Here is a 25,686-nt window from a genome sequence, read left to right on the forward strand (position 1 = left end):
GACTTGCCTCTCCTTTCCAGGTTAAGAACATAATTTGGCCAGCAATCGATCGATTTTAGTTCTCTAACCTACACAAATGGTTGCACATTTGTAACAGGGTCTGCTCCCTCGTCATTGGGTCTATTATGGCTTGGCGTCTTCCATAGGTTTCTTATTTTTAATTGGAAGATGCCCAGATGGCCTGCGGGGAGAGGGACTAGGGACACACCTGGCTAGGTGTCCATGAAGAATCTCAATCATGCAGATCACGGTTGTCCCAAAGACAATTATTTTTTTTTAATTTGATTTATATGCCGCCCTTCTCCGGAGACTCAGGGCGGCTTACAATGTGCTCAGCAATAGCCTTCATCCTTTTGTATATTTATACAAAGTCAGCTTATTGCCCCCACAAACTGGGTCCTCAATTTACCTCCTTAGAAAGGATGGAAGGCTGAGTCAACCTTGAGCCTGGCGAGATTCGAACCTGCAGTAATTGCAGGCATCTGGTCTTAATAACCAGCTTAATAACAGGGTGCCTTAGACCACTGTACTACCAAGGCTCTCAATCCAGATACTGTGACGAGAATGGGGAGAGGCTGACTTCAGGATTTTTCATGTTTTCTCTTGCCGATTGTCCCAAAGTTGCTTTGCCAAAAGGCAACTGGACTTTTTTTTCCCCCCTTTGAAAACATTTCATTTCTCATCCAAGAAGCTTCTTCAGTTCTCAAGAACTTCAGAACTGAAGAAGCTTCTTGGATGAGAAGCGAAATATTTTCAAGGGAAAAAGAAAAATAAGAAAGTCCAGTTGCCTTTTGGGAAAAGCACCTTTGGGATACCCGACAAGAGAAAACACGAAGAATCCTGAAGTCACCTCTCCCCATTCTTGTCACACTGTCTGGATTAGTGGAGCTTTCCCTCAAGGTGATGGTGGCAAAATTGAAAGAGAAAGTCATCACTCTTCCAATCACAGTGACACACCAGCCTGGATAACAGGAGAAGCAGTTGCTTAGTATCAGTGCAATGAAATCAGGAGAAGATTTGCAATAGGGATATTATATTGCTGAGTCAAGACGAGTGATTTGCACGTTAAATCAGAAATGGGGCAGCCCCTCAGAAGATCTCAAAGAGACCACGAAGGCAAAGGCTGATCATTGGGCACTCGGGAATTTAACTCCCTTCAGCCATCATCATCTGTCCATCTCGCTGTATGTTTCTGAATTCCATGCTTTCTGTACAAACATTTCAAGGTATCTTGTAAGCTTATTGTGGATGGTGGTGGTGAAGATGATGATGAAGAAGAGGGTAGATAAGTTGATCTGTGTAACTCAGAAGCTTTCCCCAGTCTGATATCCTCCAGTTATGGTGGACCCAGCTCCAATAGCAATAGCAATAGTACTTAGACTTATATACCACTTTATAGTGCTTTACCGCCCTCTCTAAGCGGTTTACAGAGTCAGCCTGTTGCCCCCAACAATCTGGGTCCTCATTTTACCCACTTCAGAAGGATGGAAGGCTGAGTCAACCTTGAGCCTGGTGAGATTTGAACTGCCAAATTGCAGGCAGCCGGCAGTCAGCAGAAGTAGCCTGCAGTACTGCACTCTCACCACTGCACCACCGCAGCTCATCCTGAGATCAGGAAAAGCTGCTCTTGCGGAATAAAACTGACTCAGGAACATTTATCGAGACTGTGCTATTAAATGGTTTTCCTGCAATTAAGAGCAATGACCCGAGCCCCCACCTCCCTCGCCTTTGAGCCTGTCACCCACCAGTAAATCCCTACCTTGATTTCAGAGTTGTCTACACCCCCAATCTTAACATCTTGATTGGCAACCTGGATCATCAAGGTACGAAGCCAGTCAGGACTCAAATCTGGTTTCTTTTTGCTGATGTCCACTTCCAGATAAGTGGGCCTGTCTGGGCATGTTTTTACCAAGGTGTAAGAATTGTCCGAGGGATAAACAAAGCCAACTCCATCGAAAGTGTGCAGGACTTGATCCTGAGAAACCAAACACAAGGTCTCCCGCTTGGGGTAACACCCTTGATAGCCTTTCTCAACGGTACACACTTCTCCTTCCTGACAGGTGGCATTGAAACAGTTGACATCTCCTTCTTCTTCACACCAGCATTGCATGCTGCAGTCCACAGAAGCCCAGAACGACTCCCCCACGGCATGGTAGCGGCCATCCACATCGCAACCACACTCTTGAACGGGGACACAGGTGTCGGTGCTGAGAACGTAGCCGTCGACGCACTCACAGCCTTCAGTGCAAGGAGAGTTGCAGTTCAAAGGGGCCGTTAAATCCGAGCAGGTGGCTGGGCAGCTACTAGTACAGATGGAGTAGTGACTGAACTCTGGACAGTTTATAGCAGTCGCTGAAAAAGGCAAACAGAACAGTTGATTTAGTCGATACAGCAGTTGCTGGTTTAGAATGGTGGACCTATTGAGTCTCCAGCTTGGTGGTAGCACCAAGTCAACTTTGGCTGACCTTGAAAGAAGCTATACAGGGTTATGCCTTGTTCCTATTTGGATGTGAGTCCCTCTGAAAAAACCCCAAGCCCAGTGGTGAAATCCAAATTTTTTTACTAACGGTTCTGTGGGCATGGCTTGGTAGGCATGGTGTGGCTTGGTGGGCATGGCAAGGGAAAGATACTGCAAAATCTCCATTCCCTCCCTACTCCTGTGGGAAGAATACTGCAAAATCCCCATTCCCTTCTCACTCCTGGGGGGAAAATCTTCATTCCCACCCCACTCTGGGTGGTATTTGAAATTTACTCAAAATTTCCGCTACCGGTTCTCCGAAATGCTCAAAATTTCCGCTATCGGTTCTCCGAAATGCTCAAAATTTTCACTACCGGTTCTCCAGAACCTGTCAGAACCTGATGGATTTCACCCCTGCCCAAGCCCTAGGCAGCAAATGACTTCTATACAGTTGCCAAGAAAACTATGCAAGAAGTCACCAAGAGTTGAGTTTGAATCAAGGGAGACTCACTGAACATGTACTTTTTTCCAAGGGACTACAAACCAGGAAGTAACATAGACAAAAAGCGATGAAAGAAAAGAAATCTCAGCAGGACGTTATGACCAGGTTGTTCACCATTAATTGTGGTCTAATTTACACATGATGCAATTCTAAAATAAAGCTTAAAAGGGTACTGACCAATGGACAGATGAATGGGAAAGAATAGCTAAGTTAACGTCCCTTAGATCATGTCTGAGTCGTCTATTATGAAACGTTTTTATTGTTACTCGTTCTAGGAGTTCTGTGATTCAAATATGGACAAAAGCATCATTCAAGGACAATAAACCTGCCGTTTCTACTCTCTTTAGTGAAATTATAGCCAAGATCATCTCCTCAAGAGCTGGTTGCTCTTATTAGCATCTGATAATCATAGGACATAAAGGGATGTCATATGACATAAAGGGACATGGTGGCTCAGTGGCTAAGATAATGAGCTTGTCGATCAGGTCGGCAGTTCAGCGGTTCGAATCCCTAGTGCCGCGTAACGGAGTGAGCTCCCGTTATTTGTCCCAGCTTCTGCTAACTTAGCAGTTCGAAAGCACATAAAAAATGCAAGTAGGAAAATAGGGACCACCTTTGGTGGGAAGGTCACAGCGTTCTGTGCGCCTTTGGTGTTTAGTCATACCGTCCACATGACCATGGAGACGTCTTCGGACAGCGCTGGCTCTTCGGCTTTGAAACGGAGATGAGCACTGCCCCCTAGAGCCAGAAACGATTAGCATGCATGCACGGGGGAACCTTTACCTAATCATATGACAGTTCTCTGTTTGGGCACAAGTAGCTTGATGTCCTTCCTACATGTCCTTCCTTCCTAACTCAGGTTGACCAAGTCGAAATTGATGGACTGGAAACCTGAGCCCTGCCATTTTGTTAAGTCTGACTCTTGTCTGAATGCTTGGTGACTTACCGCATCCCGTCTGCCCCCGCCAGTCTCCAATCGGGATCCCTAAGGCCTGGCAAACCAAAGCATAGGCTTGAATGGCTTGGCAAAGACCTCCTGTGCCATTATCGCGGATGCTGCACAGATCGTACACGCAGCTGTGCACAAACGCCGTAGGGTCGACAATGGCCCCACATTCCCACAGAGGGCCTCCGGTTTTGTTGATGAAGCCACAGTACTCGGGGCCGAAGTAGAGAGACTCCATCGCCATGTCGCAAAGACTGCAGTTGTCTAAGCAGCCCGGGGAGCACTTCCATTCGGGATGGTAAACCCGCCAGCTCTCTCCCAGATCCAGGACAGAAGTGGCCAGTTTCCCATCGGAGCGCAAGACGTCGTCTTCAGGATTCTTGTTGTAGTTCCCACACAGGCCGCAGGTAGCATTAATGTAGGAGCCGGGAACTGAAATGGCAGCATAATGTTCACCGTCATAGGTCACCAAAAGGCCAAAGTCGGTTTCCACAGCGGTCGACATGCCACTCTGATAGATTTTTATGGCTCCCAGTTCCAAGAAGACAGGCAGAGACATCACCAAGTCATCTATCTGTGATACGGATAGAAAGTTAATATTTATCATCATCATCATCATCCAAAATGAGAAGATTAAAAATGGATTTCCTATCATTGCATATGAATCTTCTGCTGCTATAATTATCACTGTCAATACAAATTAAGTAGCTAATATTTATTGAAGTAGTGCAAAAAAGAAAAAAAAGTTATAAAGGAAGTATGGAAACACTCAGTCTAGAATACATCCTAAGCAGTGGTGAAATCCAATTTTTTTTACTACCGGTTCTGTGGGCGTGGCTTGGTGGGTGTGGTGTGGCTTGGTGGGCGTGGCTTAGTGGGCATGGCAGGGGAAGGATACTGCAAAATCCTCGTTCCCTCCCCACTCCAGGGGAAGGATACTGCAAAATCCTCGTTCCCTCCCCACTCCAGGGGAAGGATACTGCAAAATCCCCATTTCCTCCCCACTCCAGGGGAAGGATACTGCAAAATCCCCATTCCCACCCCACCCTGGGACCAGCCAGGTACTCAAAATTTCCGCTACCGGTTCTCCAGAACCTGTCAGAATCTGCTGGATTTCTCCCCTGATCCTAAGGCTGTTACAATGTCTGTAAGGTGTCGGAGAGAAAAAAAAAATAAAGAGAGAATCAGACAAGACCTCCATTCCCAAGAGAGTAATTGAAAAGGCTCAGGATCCTCTAGTACAGAGGTCTCCAAACTTCGCAAGTTTTAAGATTTGTGGACTTCAACAACCATAATTCCCCAGTCAGCCATGGCGGGAGAATTCTGGGAGTTGAAGTCCACGTAGTAGAAGGGATTTGAAATGGTATGTGGGTATGAACTTGAAGGCAGGGGGAAGAGCTGCAGTCAAGACAAGTCCAATAAGAGGAAAGATAAGATGATCAGATAAGATGGAAAGGGAGCCAGTAGCTAATTAACAGGGAAAGAAAACAAATCTTCCATAACTTACCAGACTCTAAAAAGAGACAGTAGGAGATTTGTACATTCAGACTTGCATGATTCTGTTATGTAGACTTATAATAAATAGAGCAGGCATCTAGATTGAATAGCCAAGAAGTAAATGCAGACAGAGATAAAGATCCAAGAGAGGAATATGGGAGGCAAGTCAAAAGAAGCATAGCAAAGTATTGAAGCGGGCAAGAGATGATGGATAGATGATTTCTCTCCCTTGTTGTTCTGATTTGCTTTTCTTTTTCTCTCTCTTTTCTTTTTTAGGGAGGTGACATGACTAGAAGTTAGGTAGGATAGAAAGAAAACTTTTTTTTTAAATAAAGGGTGATATGATTAAAAGTTAGAATAAGAGACAGAAATAAGAGAGGGGGAATATTAGTGTATACCCTTTTACATAAAATAAAAGCAATAAGAGGAGAAAACGGGATAATTGAATAATGATAGACTGTAACTTAATATAAATGTGTATTGCTATTAGAAATATATAAGTTGATTGAATATAATAACTACGATTAATGTTATTAGTTCTATTTGTATTAGAATGCATGATACCCAGTGCCACATTGTTCATGCATTGATAATGTTTGTAAAAATAAAAATAAAAACTTTAAAAATAAAGTAAAATAAATTGAGCAGGCTTCTTCTGGATGTACTTTTTAACTGGTCTACCTGGGAAGGTTGACATCCATCTTGCAAATACATTTCTTCTGGTTCCTTTATAGCCAAGAAACTAGGGATGGTCCTTTCTGAGATGTTTGCCATCCCCACATTCCTGTTGCGAGCTAAGCAGTCTCTTACCTGTCTGTCACCCTACCTGTGACTCGTCCCCATGTCTTTCAAGGTCATTCCCACATACCATTACAAGATTATGGAGCACATGCACTCAACCATAGTTTTGTTGTGGCTCCATTACCTGAGCCTGTGTCATCGGCAGGAGAGGACTCCGAGAGTGAAGGAGAGGAGTTGGCAAGGCCTCCCTCTCCAGGACCCTCCTCTTTGGCAATGCCTTCGGTGTCCGCCGAAGGGCAAGAGATAGGGCCGGGGCCAAGCACATCCACGCAGCCACAGATGGACAGTGATGAGGGTAATGAGTCTTGGCTGGACCTCGACAGCGTCGCAGATATAAGCGCATGCAACAGAAGGAAGGGTGTGCCAGAGATTAGGCTGAGTCACTGGACCACACCCCACAGGATATAAAAGGGAGCGTGGTGGCCAGTCAAACCTTGTGACGAACAAAGCTGAAAGCTTCCACGCCATTCTGCATTGCCGGACTTTTGTTATAGACTTTGCTGGATTATATTTGGATTTAAGTTACTCTGTAATTATTGAACATTTTACTTTGATGTACCAGAAGCGGAGAAAAGTTATCTCTTCCCTTCGTGAGTAATAAACTCCTGGCAGGCAGCCACTAGGTTGCTGCCAAGTTCCGTTATCATAAGGAAAAGGATTTTGTCGGCTGGTTTGATTTTTAACTCTTGGACGTCTGTTGGTGTGTGTGCGTGTGGGATGGGGACAGAACAAGTTTTTCCCAAGAGCAGCTACATTTTCCCATTATAAACAAATGACGTAGCATCGAGGACTGAAGAACAATGTCACATCGTGTCACACCCAATTGTTGAAATGTTGTTTCTTGCAAAAGTTTTTTAGGCGAGGGGGTCAGTTGCTCTAAAGCTACTCCCCGCTTGGGATTGCTGGGCTAGCCATCACAGTTTGAATGATATGTCTAAGCAGGTGCTTATTTCTGGGGATTAACCTGGCCTTCTGGCAGACCGAAGATGGCAAGGACACTTTTCTCTATTATCCAAAATAATAACCTTGAAAGGATACGATGTGCAAGTAATGTGCATTCCAACTATGCTGGATTTTATTTCCAGCGTAAATTTTACTAATGTTCCTGGTTGCCTGCCTGGAAGATTATGGAAGATGAAAGGCAACCTATATGATGGGCATTAGTTGGGAGAGGGGAAAAAAACTGATCCTGTGATGTGACATTTCCCATATTACTGCCATTAGATGAAAAAAAATAATAATCAAAACATCCTAGAAATTAACAGAGCCTTCTATTTTCTACCTAGCTGACTGCTATTTTTTTATTATTATTATTATTGAGGACTGCTTTTTTGCCACCTTCAAATTTTTCTTTCTAGATTCATCCAGACAATGGAATGATGTCATGACACCATCTGAGCCTTGGTGGCGCAGCAGACTAAAGCACTGTTAAGTAACACCAGCTGCCTGCAATTACTGCAAGTTCAAATCTCACCAGGCTCAAGGTTGACTCAGCCTTCCATCCTTCCGAGGTAGGTAAAATGAGGACCCGGTTTGTGGGGGCAATAAGCTGATTTTGTATAAAAAACACCACTTTGGCGGGGGGGGGGGGGCGAAAGCCCTACTAAGCAGGTATATACAAAAGTATGAAGGTTATTGCTTAATGCATTGTAAACCGCCCTGAGTCTCCGGAGAAAGGCGGCATATAAATCAAACCAATAAATAAATAAATAAATAATAGTCCAGGGGTGTCAAACTCGATTTCATTGAGGGCCGCATCGGAGGGGGAGGGGAAATGGGTGTGGCCAGGATAGGCATGGCCACCTCGACGTCACTCATGTTGGGGGCGCCTGTGGCGGCCCAAGCACTCCGTCAATGACAATGGAGCTTGGGAGGGCTGCTCCATTTTCACTGGCAAAAGGTTGCAGGAGTCATCGCAGCTAAAAACGGAGCTCAGGAGGGCCATGTGCGGACTCCTGAGCTCCGTTTTCGCTGGCAGAGGCCCCGCAGGCCACTCCTTCGAGGTTTCCACAGCGGCCCCGCAGGGCAGATCTAAGCACACCGCAGCCCAGATCCGGCCCACGGGCCTTGAGTTTAATACCCCTGATCTAGGCAACGACATTTGGGATATTGAGACCCCCTTCCTGAGGGCAAGTGAAAGCCATTCTGGAAGGCACAGCTCTTTTCATGCGTGAGTATTTTTTTTCTTCTATGAAAATCCCTCAAACACAGAGAGGGTTCGGTTTTCTCTACAACTGAAAGTGGCTCATCCTGAGGAGGAAATGGGTACAAGTCCTCTCAGTACAAGAAGGCGAATCTCACCATAATCTTCCCGAAGCTGCCCTTGGGAATGACAATCTTGTGCGAATAGATCTCAATGGAGATGTCCTTCAGCCAGGAGACAGAAGAGCCGCCTCGATTCTCATTCTTGGCTTCCACGCTAAAGAAGGGCAAGCTGGATCCTGGCCAACACTGCCTGGCAAGCAAGTAGGAGCAGGACCCTTGGAAGTGGAAAAGGAAGCCGTCGAAGGTATGGTAGTGCGGATCTCCGAAGATCACACACGTACTGCTCTCCATCGACATGCATTGGAAGAATTTGTCCTTGGCCTCGCAGATTTCGTAAGGGCCGCAGGAGACCTCCTGGCAGAAGAGTTCGTTGTTGAAATCCAGGCAACGGCACTTGGTGGAGCAGTTGGCACCTTCCCAGAAGATCTCCCCTTGACGGAGAAATTGGCCTAAGAGAAAAAAACCACATAATCAAAATCATTTTCATGTCTATGAAGATTCCGAGTCATCCAATTCATGGTTGCCCCAAAGGTACTTTTTCAAAAGGCAACTGGATTTTGTTCTTCCTTGAAGACTTTTCACTTCTGTCAGAGTTTGTTGCAAAAATCAAATCCAGATAGCACACACAGGTAAATTGATTCAGCAGGATTCATTAACTTCTTTATATACATAATAAAACATGAAGTAAATTTACAATACCAACAGCAGATTCTTCCAACGTGGTAGAGAGGAGAGATGGTTTTCAGCTCCAGCAACAAACTAGTTTCATTTTAGAGCTGAGCACAGAGCTTAACACAGACAAAGAGAACCTCCTCTATACAGGGCAGTTAAATTAAGCCTAAGCCACGCCCAGGCTCCTTCCAGTTTCAGTTTCCAAAACAGTTCCCATTGGCTGACCTTGTTACTATGCCTATTCATTGGCTGACCTTATTACCATGTCTTCCCAGTCATGAATTATATCAGGTGTCAGCAACCTGCGGCTCAGAAGCCGCATGTGGCTCTATGGGCCCTCTGCTGTGGTTCCCTGTTGGGTGATCCCAGCACTGGCTGGGCCCGCCCCTCGCCCTCCCCTCCCAATCACTCCTCTCCTGCCCTGGAAAGCTAAGGGTGACAGCGGGTGATGGAGAAGCGGCTGGGGCAGAGACAGAGATACAGAGAGACGGAGAGAGAGAGAGACATAGAGAGATACAGAAAGGGAGTCATGTGACTGGTGGAAGTGAGTGATGTCGAGTTGGCCACGCCCACCCAGGTTTTGTGGCTCCCGGTGTTTTCTGTGGCAAACGGGTCCAAATGTCTCTTTGAGTGTTTAAGGTTGCAGACCCCTGAACTATATGCACTTCTCATCTAAGAAGCGAAGCGAAACGTCTCCAAGGAAAAAACAAAGTCCAGTTTTTGAAAAAGCACTTTTGGGACAAGGTCATCTTCACTGTTGAAAGCAAGAAATCATCTTCATTTAACGACCCCCATAATCCCTTGCGGGGTGGAGTCTGGGCAACTGAATTGTCAGGGTGCTAATTAATCCCATTCTGCTTTTGGGTAATCGCACCCTGATTTAGAAACGTGGATCGTGACTTTTCCCTTGAAGCATACTTTTGCAAGAAAATAAACCCCGAAGATATTTTCTAAGAAAAACTCATTTATTTGTTATAAAGAAAATAAAACATCTTACTAATCTAAATAGTTACATTTTGGCAACGTTCCTGCCGGCCACCTCTCTGCAGCCGGACTTCTTGGCCAGAGAACAAAGAAAGTGAAGTAGAAAGAAAGGAATGCGGACATGCGTAGTTAGCTTAGAGATAAGGACTTGGCAAGCTACGGAAAGTCTGACAGTCCAGAAATATGAGCTCATCTGGTAAATACAAAAACGCAGTGACATGAATGGAGCAAGCAAAGTGTTTTTAATGGCCGGATGCCTTTCCTGTCGCCAATGCAGAGTTTTGTTCAAAGCAAGAATCCAAGATATAAATGAGAAGATAAATCAAGGAAGATTGGAATTTTAGATTCCTTCTAGAAGCAGCGATGACCCGTGTTTCCTATTCGGAAGTCCACTGAACCCTGGCCAATCTGATTTGCTGTCTACCCGTTTTTGCAAAAAAAAAAAATGAAAGCAGAGATGACCAGAAGTAGAAGTTACTCTTAGGCTTCCTATGGTGGTCTGATGTTTTGGATCACAGTTCCCATTATCATTGCCACATTTACCTTCAGCGAGACAAGATGCTGTGCAAAACATTTGAAGGAGAAGGTGGTTTATTCCATTAACCCCTGTGCTATTAACTCTGCAAGAGAGCCCTGATTTAAGTACTTTTTTTATTATTATAATCTGCTGCCATATATATGAATCATTGCTGCAATGGGCTGATACCACTTTAAAACCTTGGAAAGTGTCCCAAAGAGCATTAGAAGCACTCTTTCGGCGTGGGATGTGTACACGGGAAACTAGTAGCTATAATCGTTGACACTGAAGTACGATCACAAAACAGTAATGCGACACATTAAGACACATTGCCATCGGCATACCATATGTTCATCTTACCTCCATTGCATTTGAATCATCACATTCCCCATATGTGTGTGATTTCGTCAACGCACCAGATCTGCTAAACATATCAGACCTGGTGAATGCTTGTAGGGGTAACTATCAAGGCTACAGGCCAGGGGTGTCCAGCCTTGACAATTTTAGGACCACCTGTTTAGGTCCGCCTGCAGCCTGCAGAGCTGGCAGTGGAGTCGGACAGTGAGGAGGCTGGGAAGGACAATGGGCCAGTCCTGGAGTCAGGGGAAGGCCCGAATGAGGGCTCTGCGTCAGAGGCAGAGATGGGGCCAGGGCCATCTGGGAGCGATGCATGGACTCCGGAGCCTGCAGAGGCAGATAGCAGAGACAGAGGAACAGGAGGAGCCTGTTCCTAGTGCGCGCATGCGAAGAGCTGCCAGAAGGCAAGAACAGCTAAAGCAAAAAGGACGACTCAGGAGTAAGGCCAGGAGATGATCGGCCCCTCCCAGAAGGCTTAAAAGAGCAGCAACAGCTCTTGGGATCTTTGTAGGAAAGCAACGTTGCTAAATTTGTTCTTGTCAGCGTCTCTTGCTTCTGAACGTTTGCCAAGAAAAGCCTTTGGCAAGGTACCAAAGTAGACAAAGGTTGGTGATAAGGCTGAAGGACTGTTTATGAATAATTTGTTTTGGACTTAATTTGGACTAAGCTGAGAATGAAGTAATAAAATATGTTTGTTTAGGACTGATTGTGTCTGGTAATAACTACTTGGGCCTAGGTCACAACAGACGTGTGGACCTCAACTCCCAGAAATCCCCAGTCACCATGGCTGGCTGAGGCATTCCGGGAGTTGAAGTCCACAAGTCTTAAAGTTGCCAAGGTTGGACACCCCCTGCTATAGGCTAAACTTTGTATTCAAGATGGTGACAGGATCTAGCTGACCTTGGCTGTTCTTGGCAACTTAAGCAGGGACCAACTTGGTTAAAACATGAATAGGAGAAATCCCAAGGATGGTGAAATCAGAAAACCATCTTGGGGGAAAAGGCAAGGTTGTATCAGAACAGCATCCAAGAAAACCACATCCATGAGCCACGGTGGCGCAGTGGTTAGAGTGCGATACTGCAGGCAACTTCGGTTGACTGCCGACTGACTGCAGTTAGGCAGTTCAAATCTCACCAGGCTCAAGGTTGACTCAGCCTTCCAGAGAGTAAAATGAGGACCCAGATTGTCCTCTGGGAAACCGCTTAGAGAGGGCTGTAAAAGCACTGTGAAGCGGTATATAAGTCTAAATGCTCTTCCTTCCTTCCTTCCTTCCTTCCTTCCTTCCTTCCTTCCTTCCTTCCTTCCTTCCTTCCTTCCTTCTCTCCCAATGTTTAGAATACAGTATTGCAGGCTGACACTGCCCACTGCCAGGAGTTCGATCCTGACCAGCTCAAGGTTGACTCAGCCTTCCATCCTTCCGAGGTGGGTAAAATGAGGACCCAGTTTGTTGCGGGCAAGAGGCTGACTCTGTAAACCGCTTAGAGAGAGCTGTAAAGCACTGTAAAGCGGTATATAAGTTTAAGTGCTATTGCTAGCAAAAATTCAGCTTCACCCAAGGTTTTCTGCTTTCTCCATCTCAGTTAATGCTTTAAGGCTCCTTTCCTCCACAGGGAGCAAAATACTTCCCCATCCCCAGGAATTGAGCCAACATCCTCTCTAAATGTAAAATTGGAAATATAAATCTCATGTCTAAATTGCAGGGCACTGACCACAGTTATAATACAACTATGGTTTGGCTGGCTTCTAAAAATAACTAGGTGGATGCAGCGTGAATTATATCCCAGGCATGCCACAGTTGCTATAACTTAATTCTATTAATAACCGGTGAGTTACGTCTGCGGCTCAAGGGGTGTTAATTGCCTGCTTAGGCTCGTTTTTCCTTCCATATGAATTAGCACTAATTAAACAACAAATAATGCAACTTTGGAGACTTCATATTTTACAATAGCCACAGCGGCTTTGGCTGTACCTCTTAATGAGGTGGGTGTCTTCCTCTCTGTCTTACGCATAGCTAATTATTGCACACACAGACACACACAAATAATGTATTGCTTGTGATGGTAATCATCATTATAAAACGAAGCAACAGTAGAATGTCTATCAGAGAGAGGTTGCCGTAAATTGCTGAGTAAGGATCTTTGGTTTATTTTTAACAATGGCCTTTCGAAAGTCTAAATTAGACGCCTAAAAACTCAGAGTTCTGATCATTCAAAATGTAAATTAAATATGCAGCTCATTCCATTCAGGGACAGGGGCAGATCATTGGTTCAAAATCTGCTTCCTTTTGTACTTGACTCCCAACTGATTCATCCTGAGACTTCCTAGATCTGAATATCTTCTGGTCACCTTCTCCATCTGCTCGCTTGCCTTCATCCCCTCTTCCATCCTCCTCACATAAAGCCAACCTGCAGATAAAGTTCTTCACACAGCTATGGGCCTTGCAGTCAACTTTGGCTCCAACGGAACCGTGTGGTGGATCCATCCCAAATGTCTCCATAATTTCGATTTGTTTCGTATTTGCAAGCATCCGGTGGTGCAAATGATACAAACTTTTTGCTTTGGAACCTTCTTATTAATGGAACTCTTTTGATGAAATTAACTCCGAAACGATTTCCATATTCATGCAGGGAGTTCAAACAGACTTTCCACCATAACTTGAACAGAAGGATTAGAATGTTATTTTTTCCCCTCATCTTTTAATGACCCCGTAATCAGTGATAAAATTCAAAAATTTTTACTACTGGTTCTGTGGGCGTGGCTTGGTAGGCGTGGCTTAGTGGGCCTGGCAGGGGAAGGATACTGCAAAATTTCCATTTCTACCCCACTCCTGGGGGGGAAGGATATTGCAAAATCTCCATTCCTACCCCACTCTGGGGCCAGCCAGAGGTGCTATTTGCCGGTTCTCCAGACTACTCAAAATTTCCGCTACGAGTTTTCCGAACTACTCAAAATTTCCGCTACCGGTTCTCCAGAACCTGTCAGAACCTGCTGGATTTCACCCTTGCCCATAATCCCTTGCGTCGGGGTGGAGTCTGGGCAACTGAATGGAGCTGAGTGTTTACTGGCTGGATGCCCTTCCTGTTGCCAATGCAGAGTTCGCAGCAGATAATTACTCATGGTGTTCAGAAAGAGAAATATCTGCCTCTACCTAGGATCGAACTCACAGCCTCCTGATTGTGAGGCCAGAGCTCCACCTCCAGGCCACCGCACCACTCAGGGACTAGAATGCCATAAAAGTTCATAATTTAGAAGTTGGGAAGACTTGGAATCCTTCCACCACCACCCCGGAGGCAGACAAGTCTCCTTTTATTTTCCAAACAGTTGTATTTGTAAAGCGAAGATGAGCAGGCTCTCCAGGTGGCTATTTTAAAGACACATGAAATTTTAACTAGCAGGCAATAATGAAAAAGAATCACTTTGTTTTCTTTTGAAAAGGACTCTGCATGCTGCAGATTCTAAGGGCAGCTCAGGCGGCTGTTTCGAGACTGACTTTATGACATCTCTGTATTTCAACATCGCTGGTGTCCAAGAGAAATCTCTATTATAAAGCAACAGAGCTAAAATTCATACAAGAAATGGAGACTTTGAAACTGGACTCGGTAAGAATAAGGAATGGTTTTACTCCTTCACAAAGTAAAGTTGTCTCCATTGTAATCTGTTCATAGCCAACATGGATGATGAAGATGAGGATGAGGATGATTATCTCTTTTATTCATTAAACATGAAATTCAGTAGTTTTGCATGCTCATTTTCGACCACTTTTTCAGGCTTATGATCCCACCAGTTCTTTGCTACAGGCAGATGGTAGTTGTGACACAAGTTCCGGTGGACCATCTGAGCGACTGTGTTATGGCGTTGTTTGTAGTCAGTCTGGGCTATTGTCTTGCAACCGCTCAGTATATGATCAATGGTTTCATCCGCTTCTTTGCAGAGTCTGCATTTGGGGTCATCAGCATATTTTTTCTATTCTGGCTTTGATTACATTCGTTCTGATGGCTTGTTCCTGGGCTGCAAGAATCAAGCCTTCTGTTTCTTTCTTCAGTGTTCCGTTGGTCAGCCATAGCCAGGTCTTTTCCTTATCTACTTTTCCCTGGATCTTCTCAAGGAGCTGTCCATGCAGTGCTTTGTTACACCAGCTGTCAGCCCAAGTTTGCATCACTGGTTTCCTATATTGAATCTTGGCTTGTTGCACTTTGAGCAGCTTCCTCTTGTTGACCTCCAGCAGTGCTGGTTCAACACTGTCTTCTTCTTCTTCTTCTTCTTCTTCTTCTTCTTCTTCTTCTTCTTCTTCTTCTTCTTCTTCTTCTTCTTCTTCTTCTTCTTCTTCTTCTTCTTCTTCTTCTTCTTCTTCTTCTTCTTCTCCTTCTCCTTCTCCTTCTCCTTCTCCTTCTCCTTCTCCTTCTCCTTCTTCTTTTCTTCCTCCTCCTCCTCCTCCTCCTCCTCCTCCTCCTCCTCCTCCTCCTCCTCCTCCTCCTCCTCTTCTTCTTATTCTTATTATTATTATTATTTGTAATTATGACAACCCATCTCCAAAGATGGTTGCCAAAGATGGGGAAAATTCAGATTTGTCGTGAGAATAAAATGGATAGCGGTTATGAGGTCTACTTCCATGAATTCAATTCTGGAAGTTGATGGTAATAATGACGATATCAATGATAATAATAACAATAAGGAATTGGTTAAATCTGGTATCTCACAATCCCATTTGGATTTTGGGTTAATTTGGCTCTACAAAAAATGGATCACACTGGGGTTACGTTTCTTGGCTAACTAGTGGCGTGCACTGCTTACACATCTTCTCTCTTGCAGCCAATGGAACCGGTATGCTGATTTAATTAATTCAATTCAATTTAATTAATTCAATTTATATGCCGCCCCTCTCCGAAGACTGAGGGCGGCATATAAATTGAATTAATTGAAGCGGGTATCACAGTACATGTATTAAAACATTGCCAGATTCTTGCCAGACCTTTTGCTCTGATAGAGTAATACGGGTTTACCCATGCCTCTGTTCGTTATTATTACCATGGATAAGAAGTGAGAGAACAATGCATTAAATAAGACCATTTTTAAAATAAATGTGAAAATCTCTTAACGGCCTCAGCTAGATTTGTTCGTCATTATCTGGCATAGCAAGATAAAAGGCTGAATGCCACTTTACACTAATGACAATTGACGCTGATGGATAACATTAAGAAATGGCGACAACGAGCTATAAATGACGACAATATCACACAAATTGCATTTTGGGGAGAATTCCCACGAAGAACTACCATTTTCAGATTTCCCCCAGGAATCCTTTGAAGAAAAAAAAGTCATATATCACTCTTGAAATTCTGTCTGCGTTTGTCCTAAGTAGGAATCACTAAACAGCAGGGAGGGATTGTTTGTTCCATTTATATTCTGCATTTCCTCACCGAAGGCAGCAAAACATACGACCACAAAAGAGAGAACGTAAACAATCCAACACCGAAAGTCATTATTAACCCATTTCAATTTGAGAAGAGGCCGCTGTGTTGCTTTCCCAACTTGAGAGCAACCCACGAAAAACCCCTCGCCAGTGTACCCTAAAATTAATTTTATTTGCCAGTAACGTGCTCTTTTAAGCACGTTCGAGATATTTAAGGTGCTGATGTGGTCTAATAAATGAGGATGATAGAATAAAGTTGCACATTAAGCATTCGGGTAAAATGGAGGTGGTATCAATGGTGAAATGTAAAATTTGTTACTACCGGTTCTGTGGGCGTGGCTTGGTGGGGGTAATGTGACTGGGTGGGCGTGGCCAACTTTTTTTTGTTTGTTTACTTTTAAAACCATTTTTTCTACAACCTCTTCTGGTGAAGAGGTTGTAAAAAAAAAATGCTTTTAAAGGCTTCTGACGATCCTAGCTGAGTTGCCTGATCGTCAAGAGGCTTTTTTCTTCTTTTAAAAACATTTTTTCTACAACCTCTTTGTAAAAAAAAAATGCTTTTAAAAGCCTCTGACAATCAGTCAACTCAGCTGGGATCATCAGAGGCTTTTAAAAGCATTTTTTCTACAACTTCTTCGGCCGAAGAGGTTGTAGAAAAAACGCTTTTAAAAGCCTCTGACGATCCTAGCTGAGCCACATGATCGTCAGAGGCTTTTCTTTTTTACTTTTAAAAGCATTTTTTTGGCCGAAGAGGTTGTAGAAAAAATGCTTTTAAAAATAAATAAAAAAGCCTCTTATGATTGCGCGGCCCGGCTGGGTGGGGGGGCGGGCAGGGATTTTTGCTACTGGTTCTCCGAACCACTTGCCGCCATCGCTGATCTCGCTGTCGCAATCTTGCGAGATCCGGCCATGAATGGTGTGCATGGGCTTTTAATGTTTTTAAAATGTTTTTATACTGTTTTTTAATAATTTTTCTATGTTCGCATTATTTTTGCTGTAAGCCGCCCAGAGTTCCTTGGGAGTTGGGCGGCATAGAAATGCGATAAATTAAATTAAATTAAATCGCTACCGGATCGGGCGAACTGGTCCGAACCGGGAGCATTTCACCCCTGGGTGGTATGAATACAAACAGTGCCTGGTTTCCATGCTTAGCAACATCTCTTGGCAGAACTTTCTGAAATCCAAAAAAAAAAAAACCCCAAACCAAACAACAACAACCCCCAAAACCCACCTCTGTCGTATTGTGGTTTGCATGACAGGGTAACCTGCTTCAACTTGACACAGCTTCTTATACTTGCTTACCTCTAAAACTGCATCCATTGGCTGGGTCAATCTCCCTCCCATCAATTTTGAATACCCAACGACCCGGCACGTTGACATTGGTGGTCTCTTTGATGTTGACAATGTCTGGGGTTCTGGAACCAGGAATGCTAAAATAGTTGGTGCTGTTTCCACCGTTGAAACCAGCCTAAAAGACCGAAAAGAAGAGAGTCCCCCTTAAATGATCTGGAACTTCACCTGGTGAGCTTCGCCTTCGATGCTTTTCTCCCAACTGGCATCACCCTCGATATCTTGAAGACAACAGTCCTATCACACCTTAACCTCTCCCCATCTGTTTTGACCTAGGCTTCCTTAGAAAGGACAATCTTAGTCCCGGTAAAACCTCTTTTATTTACACGGCTGTGAATTATTGTCATTCACAGTCCACAAGGCTTCACAAACAGTCTTTCAGGGGAATGTTTATAAACACCCACCTTATCTCCCTTGGAATGCTGCCAGAGAGCTAATTGCCAAACGCAGGGCAAGGCCAGACTTGGCACAGAGTCAAACAGAACTTTTCCAAGCTTTTACCGACCAGATGAACTAATTGCTTCCTGTAAAAGTTCACATCCCCTCTTTTATGTCTTATGGGAGGAGTGAATCATCTCCAAGCCTTACTCCCAAGTCGACCCTGTTCCTGTCTTCTGGCAGCTCTGCGCACACACACATTGGGAACAGGCTCCCGCTGTTCTTCTGCCTCACTGATGTCAGACACCGGAGGCTCCGGAGGCAGCAAAGAACTACCAGATGGCCTTGGCCCCCTCTCTGCCTCCGACTCAGAGCCCTCGTCCGAGCCTTCCCCAGACTCCAAGACTGGCCCACATTCCTCCCCAACCTCCTCACTGTCTGAATTTGCTGCCAGCTCTGCTGGCCGCTGGCGGGCCACAACACCATTGTAGTATGGGAGAACTCAAGTGGCCTGGAGACCATATCATCAATGTCACGGACACTTCAGGCTCTGAGAATTATGGGAGCAAAAGATCTCTCTTCTCCCGAAATTACACGAAAAAGATGTGACATATTGTTAGCCCTTGGTGGTAATCCAGGCAAGAAATTCAACCAGGAGCAATAGCGTCATTTTTATTGTAAGCAACATTATCGGAATCTTGCAAGGCTGAAAATTTCTCCCCTCTTCTCTTTTTAGTCACCATAAAACTAGGGAGGGTCCTTTGTGAAATGCTCCCCATGTTCTCTCCCACCTGTGGATTCAGCTGCCTCTTATCAAACTGTTTCTGTGAGTCTTCCTCCATCTCCCAAGGTCATTCCTACATACTATCACATCAGTGGTGAAATCCTCTGAAGTCTGCTACCGGTTCTGTGAATCTGCTACCAATCGCACGCTTTGCGCATGCATGCACACTTGAGGCGCGCCCACGCAGAACTAAAAAAGGAACATTTTGAAGCCTTCCAAGTCTGCAAAGGTAAATAGAACAGCGGGGGGGGGGGGGAAATCCACTGTGCCATGCGATTTAGATTAGCTAGAAAGTAGGAAATCCGACAATTCTAGCTAATATAATTTGGGCATCACAGCTGTTTGTTGCCCAGCTGATCGTCGGAAATAACTATTTGGCCGAACCGGTAGCATTTTTTTACTACCGATTCGTCCGAACCGGTAGCATTTCACCTCTGTATCACATCTATCCCCTCCTGTGTTTATTAATGTAGTCAGGCAATCTCCTTTTCATTTTAGTGCAGATTGGGTTTTTTTCCCCATCTGACCAGCAATAATAGCGCGTGTCAAATTCTTCCTGTCAATAATATTGAGATATGAAAAAGATATTGAAGCTGAAACTTTCTTTCCTCAGAAGGGACTGCCATTCCAGGGATATTGAAAATTGTCTGAATTTCCGTGTGTTAATTTCAGAATGCTTCGCACGTCTCTAATGCAAGCAATTTTACAAGGCTTGGATTATTGTAAATACACACAGACAATGATAATTGACCATTCCCTGGTCATTCAAAAGAACGGTTAAATCTCCTGGGTTCCAGATGGGCTATTTAGTTTTTTTTTTTATTTTCTTGGCAAAATATAAGTAATCTTTTTTTTTCCATGGATGCTGCACACAGAGCTGTTGTGTGAAAAGGAAGCCCACGATGGTCATCTAATTGTCCTACCTGGGCCATCACTCCACCGAGACCAGTTAGAGGGTCCCCTCCGCTCGCCGTTCCGGTGGTCCAGTTAATTTCTTCATAATTGAACATGGCGAAGGAGGACGTTCCATCCGAGATAAGAAGCGCTTGGAAAGTGTTCACCTGTTTAAAATACAACTGTTTACTCAGAGGTCAACTCTTCTTTCTAAAGCAAATTCCTTTCCAAAACACTTTTTTTTTTAAAAGTGGATTTAGTTTAAACATTTTGTTTCTGAACTTGAAGCCAGTTTTATGAATCTGAATGACGTTAACTTCCTAGAGAAAAAAACCCATTAACTCCTTTCCAAAATACTTTTTTTTAGTTCAATGTTTTCTTTCTGAACTTGAAGCCAGTTTTATGGATCTAAATGACGTTAACTTTCTAGAGAAAGGAAAAAAAAAAAAACCCCATGAATTCCTTTAAAAATAAACTTCAGTGGATTTTAAAGTGAGAAAGGCAAAAGGAGCCTTGGTAAGTACAGTGGTCTAAAGCACCCTGTTATTAAGACCAGCTGCCTGCAATTACTGCAGGTTCGAATCTCGCCAGGCTCAAGGTTGACTCAGCCTTCCATCCTTTCTAAGGTAGGTAAATTGAGGACCCAGTTGTGGGGGCAATAAGCTGACTTTGTATAAATATACAAAAGGATGAAGGCTATTGCTTAGCGCATTGTAAGCCGCCCTGAGTCTCCGGAGAAGGGCGGCATATAAATCAAATAAAAAAAAAAAAAAAATAGATTAGGGAAATAATGTTGAATTTTTGAAACAACAACAACAGACTAGAGTCGGTTAATCCCACCAATGTGTCATAAACTGTGGCTCTCAGTTTGTACAGGTCTCCTACCTACCCACATATTTTAAACTGAAATACAGTTTTAGTCCAGAAGAGAGAAAAAACAAAGTAATAAAAACGTCCAACAGCAAATCAGATCCTGTGTAACACACGTATAATAGATGATAGGTCTGGTCGAAGAGTTTTTATTATCTAATATGAACTTATTAAAGAAGCTCCTATCATTCAGCCTTTGAATCTGATGTCATCAACTGGTCTCAGCATCTGGAAGGTCACCTTAATGAAAGCTTCACCATTTAATGACTTTGTTCCTCGCACGTCCTATAGATGGCAGTGTTAGAATAAGAACGGGAAAAGCACGAATAAAAGTTTGCTCGAACTTCCACATTTATCTACCCAAGCGTTGATCTTATTTGGTTATTTCCTCTCTGAAGATGGTGCAATAGGTAAAGGTAAAGGTTCTCCTCGCACATATGTGCTAGTCGTTCCTGACTCTAGGGGGCGGTGCTCATCTCCATTTCAAAGCCAGCGCTGTCCGAAGATGTCTCTGTGGTCATGTGGCCGGCATGACTCAACGCCAGAGGCGCATGGAACGCTGTTACCTTCCCACCAAAGGTCCCTATTTTTTTCTACTTGCATTTTTTACGTGCTTTCGAATTGCTAGGTTGGCAGAAGCTGGGACAAGGAACGGGAGCTCACCCCCATTACGCGGCACTAGGGATTCGAACCGCTGAACTGCCGACCTTTCGATCGACAAGCTCAGCGTCTTAGCCATTGAGCCACTGCATCCCTATAAATTATAACACCAACCTAATTTGTAGGAGAGTCCATGGACAGGTACTGGTCCACGGCATGCCAGAAACCGGTCCACGCAAATAAGCAAAGCCCCATCCGTGGGATGCAGGTAGCACATGTAACCACGACCACTTTGGTCCACGGGGGAAAAAAACACTCTCCATGGAACTAGTCCCTGGTGCCCCAAAGTTTGTGGGCCACCGGGATACTCCATGGGGTTTTATACCAGAAGCACCAGATCGAAAATATATCAGTTTGTCATCCGGTTTGTGCCGGAAGATTTGATATCGGTGTCTTTAGTTAATTTTGTGACCGTTTATCCACGTGGACAAATTCACAGTGACGTGGCCCAATAAAAAACTTGTGAAACCGAGTGGTCCGTGACCATCTCTTGTGGTTGTTGAGCTGCTTTTCTAGAGAATTTTTCTTTCTATTTCCAAGCTGTGTTGATCCCAGTACTAAATCTAAATAGGAAAATATGCGCCAAGGGAGACATATTCAATTCCGCTTTCCCTTGCATCCCCACAAATCAAAAGACAACCAGCCCCTCTCCCCATTTCTGATCCTTCCCTTGCCTCGTCCTACAGAAAGAAGACAATCAATAACGAACACGATTTCAATAATTCAAAGCAATGCCATTAGATAACTGTGATTGTTCCGTGGGTGCAATAAAACCTCTTGATGTTGTATCCTCCTTATTAGTATGCTAAAGATGGGATCGCGTTTTGTACTCAAAACCTCCCGATCTGGACTTGTTTCCTTAGGATGTCCTGGCTGAGCTTCAGGAGGGTCAGAGCAACAAACCGAAGCCCGTAAAGTCATTTTAAAGTCTCCGCATAAAACTAGAAATTTCAAAATAAGAATCAAGGAACCTTAAAATAGTCCGACACACAGTGGTGGAATTCAATTTTTTTTTACTACTGGTTCTGTGGGCATGGCTTAGTGGGTGTGGTGTGGCTTGGTGGGCATGGTAGGGGAAGGATACTGCAAAATCTCCATTCTCCCCGCACTCCTGGGGGAAGAATACTGCAAAATCTCCATTCCCCCCGCACTCCTGGGGGAAGAATACTGTAAAATCCCCATTCCCTCCCCACTCCTGGGGGGAAGGATACTATAAAATCTCCATTCCCTCCCCATTCCTGGGGGAAGGATATTGCAAAATCCTCATTCCCACCCCACTCCTGGGGGAAGGATATTGCAAAATCCTCATTCCCACCCCACTCCTGGGGAAAGGATATTGCAAAATCCCCATCCCCTCCCCACTCCTGGGGGAAGGATATTGCAAAATCCCCATTCCCTCCCCACTCCTGGAAAAAGGATGTTGCAAAATCCCCATTTCCTCCCAATCATCTGGGACTTGGGAGGCAGAGAATAGATGGGGGCAGGGCCAGTCAGAATTTTTACTTCCGGTTTTCCGAACTTCTCAAAATTTCTGCAGCCGGTTCTCCAGAACTGGTCCGAACCTGCTGAAATCCACCTCTTCTACTACAGAATCTGCACATTGCATATGGTCTGGAAGAAGTCCAGAGCTGTTTTCGTGACGGTAGCTTTCTGTTACAGCCTCTCCATCATAAGCGCTTATATAGAAAAATCTCATTACAGCCACCTGACGGAACAGCTTGGTTCCCCCCACCTCACCTTCTGACCAACTGCTTTACTCACTTACTGAATTTAATAGCATTATTACACCATTTGGAGCAATTAAAATCAGGTCGGTGTAGCAAGTACGCGTCGATTAACTCCTGAATCCAGTTTTACACGGTTTGGTTTTCCAATCCGGTCAATCTGTTCATAGATAGGAAAGGAGGAAGGAAGATCCTGCAACTTCCCTAGGAGATTTCAGCCGATGAGAATTTATTTACTGCTTGCGTTTTAATTTAAGGTCTCTTGGACCTCGCGGGATCTTTTAAAAAGCCCATCAATTTGTTAAGGTTTAGCTTTAGTTAAGGTTTGCTTCATGAGACTCTACAGAGTGGAATAGAATAGAATAGAATAGAATAGAATAGAATAGAATAGAATAGAATAGAATAGAATAGAACAGAATAGAATATTGGAATGAAGAATAGAGTAGAGTAGAGTAGAGTAGAGTAGAGTAGAGTAGAGTAGAGAAGAGAAGAGAAGAGAAGAGAAGAGAAGAGAAGAGAAGAGAAGAGAATAGAATAGAATAGAATAGAATAGAATAGAATAGAATAGAATAGAATAGAATAGAATATTGGAATGAAGAGTAGAGTAGAGTAGAGTAGAGTAGAGTAGAGTAGAGTAGAGTAGAGTAGAGTAGAGTAGAGAAGAGAATATTGGAATGAAGTATAGAGTAGAGTAGAGTAGAGTAGAGAAGAGAATATTGGAATGAAGAATAGAGTAGAGTAGAGTAGAGTAGAGTAGAGTAGAGTAGAGTAGAGTAGAGTAGAGAATAGAATAGAATAGAATAGAATAGAATAGAATAGAATAGAATAGAATAGAATAGAATAGAATAGAATAGAATATTGGAATGAAGAGTAGAGTAGAGTAGAGAAGAGAATATTGGAATGAAGAATAGAGAATAGAATAGAATAGAATAGAATAGAATAGAATAGAATAGAATAGAATAGAATAGAATAGAATAGAATAGAATAGAATAGAATTCTTTATTGGCCAAGTGTTATTGGACACACAAGGAATTTGTCTTTGGTGCATACGCTCTCAGTGTACATAAAAGAAAAGATACATTCGTCAAGAATCATAAGGTACAACAGTTAATGATAGTCATTTACAAATAAGCAATCAAATCATATTAGGAAACAGTCAATATAAATCGTAAGGATACAGGCAACAAAGTTACCGTCATACAGTCATGAGTGGAAGAAGATGGGTGATAGGAACGATGAGAAGATTAATAGTAGTGCAGACTTAGTAAATAGTTTGACAGCGTTGAGGGACAAATGTATTGCAGAAACCAAGATCTACAGCCTGGGCTGTATCCAGTTGGACTTAGAACTCCGGTTCCATCGAGAAAGATTTGCAGCTGCCCTGGCAAGGAAAACATTCATATATTGCCTATCTGCAGAGGGAGGCTACCGCTCACCCAACCTCTCTTGGCCGGGCTTCAAATTGGGATATTACAATTATCCCGCTGCTCCTTCTGAACTGTGCATTTATTAAACAGACAGCTGTCTTCTATCACCCCTGGAAAATAACTCGTCCTCACCCAGGAAACGGATGAGAGAGCAACACAATGACCATCCTATAAAAATGCAGCGCAGCAAACTGCAGCCTTCTCTTTTTGAAGTTAACCCTGGCAGGTTTTCGGGATCAGGGAGGGCCAAATAAAAATGGAACTGGCTCACACTCCCCCTCGAAACCAAACATATTTATTCTTGCTCCATCTTTGGAGCATAAAACAATGGGGGGGGGGTTAACGCAAAAGGAGCTCAGAAAGAGGCACTTAAAATGCAGGTAGACCTCGATTTACGACCATTCGTTTAGTGACCGTTTGAAGTTATGACAGCTGAGTGGTGCGGTGGCCTAGAGGTGGAGCTCTCACCTCAAATCAGGAGGCTGTGTGTTTGATTCTAGGTAGAGAGGTGGATATTTCTCTCTCTGGGCACGATGAGAATGTATCTGCCAAACAAAACTCCGATGATAGTGCGGCTCAGCTGGGCAGGCGGGGGGGGGCAGGGATTTTTGCTACCGGTTCTCCGAACCACCCGCCTCCATTGCTACCGGATTGGGCGATCCGGTCTGAACCGGGAGCATTTCACCCCTGGTACACACCTCCCCACCTTAGAGACACGGCTTGCATGGATTTCCTCATAAAATACTCTTAAATTCAAAACTCCAACCCGCCTTGCGAAACCCAGAGAAAAACTGCCTTCCAAGCCATGTGAATGCTCCAACACTGGAGGTTTTTAAGAAGATGTTGGATAACCATCTGTCTGAAGTGGTGTAGGGTTTGCTGCCTGGGCAGGGGGTTGGACTAGAAGACCTCCAAGGTCCCTTCCATCTCTGTTATTCTGTTCTATTCTACATCACATTTCCCAGTAACAATCTAGGACCGTGATAGGCAAACCTCTGACACGCAGAGCCCTCTCTGTGGGCACGCACGGTTTCGCCAGCTGCTCTTCCGGGTTCCATCACGCGCATGCATGCCAGCCTGCTGGTCTGCGTGCGAAGATCTGGTCTGAGCATGTGCTCTGGCATGTGTGCCAATTTCGGCACTCGGTGCCAAAAAAGATTAGCCGTCACTGGTTTAGGAAATGTTAACCT

The 25,686-nt window shown here is 44.1% G+C and overlaps 1 protein-coding gene across 1 annotated transcript in view; it reads right to left on the minus strand.

Moving 5' to 3' along the window:
- The window catches only part of TECTA (tectorin alpha), a 57,648-nt gene that overhangs the window by 22,763 nt on the left and 9,199 nt on the right, over positions 1-25,686 (minus strand). Inside the window, exons 4-8 of the mRNA XM_034430496.3 lie at positions 19,845-19,982; positions 17,712-17,877; positions 8,506-8,918; positions 3,907-4,480; positions 1,760-2,352 (exon numbers count right to left, since the gene is read on the minus strand). Coding sequence (XP_034286387.3) covers positions 1,760-2,352; positions 3,907-4,480; positions 8,506-8,918; positions 17,712-17,877; positions 19,845-19,982 — 1,884 coding nt within the window. The remainder of the gene's footprint in view (positions 1-1,759; positions 2,353-3,906; positions 4,481-8,505; positions 8,919-17,711; positions 17,878-19,844; positions 19,983-25,686) is intronic.

This window comes from Pantherophis guttatus, chromosome 9 (assembly GCF_059756535.1).
Source record: "Pantherophis guttatus breed Tessera chromosome 9, ASM5975653v1, whole genome shotgun sequence".
NCBI classification, from domain to species: Eukaryota; Metazoa; Chordata; class Lepidosauria; order Squamata; family Colubridae; genus Pantherophis; species Pantherophis guttatus.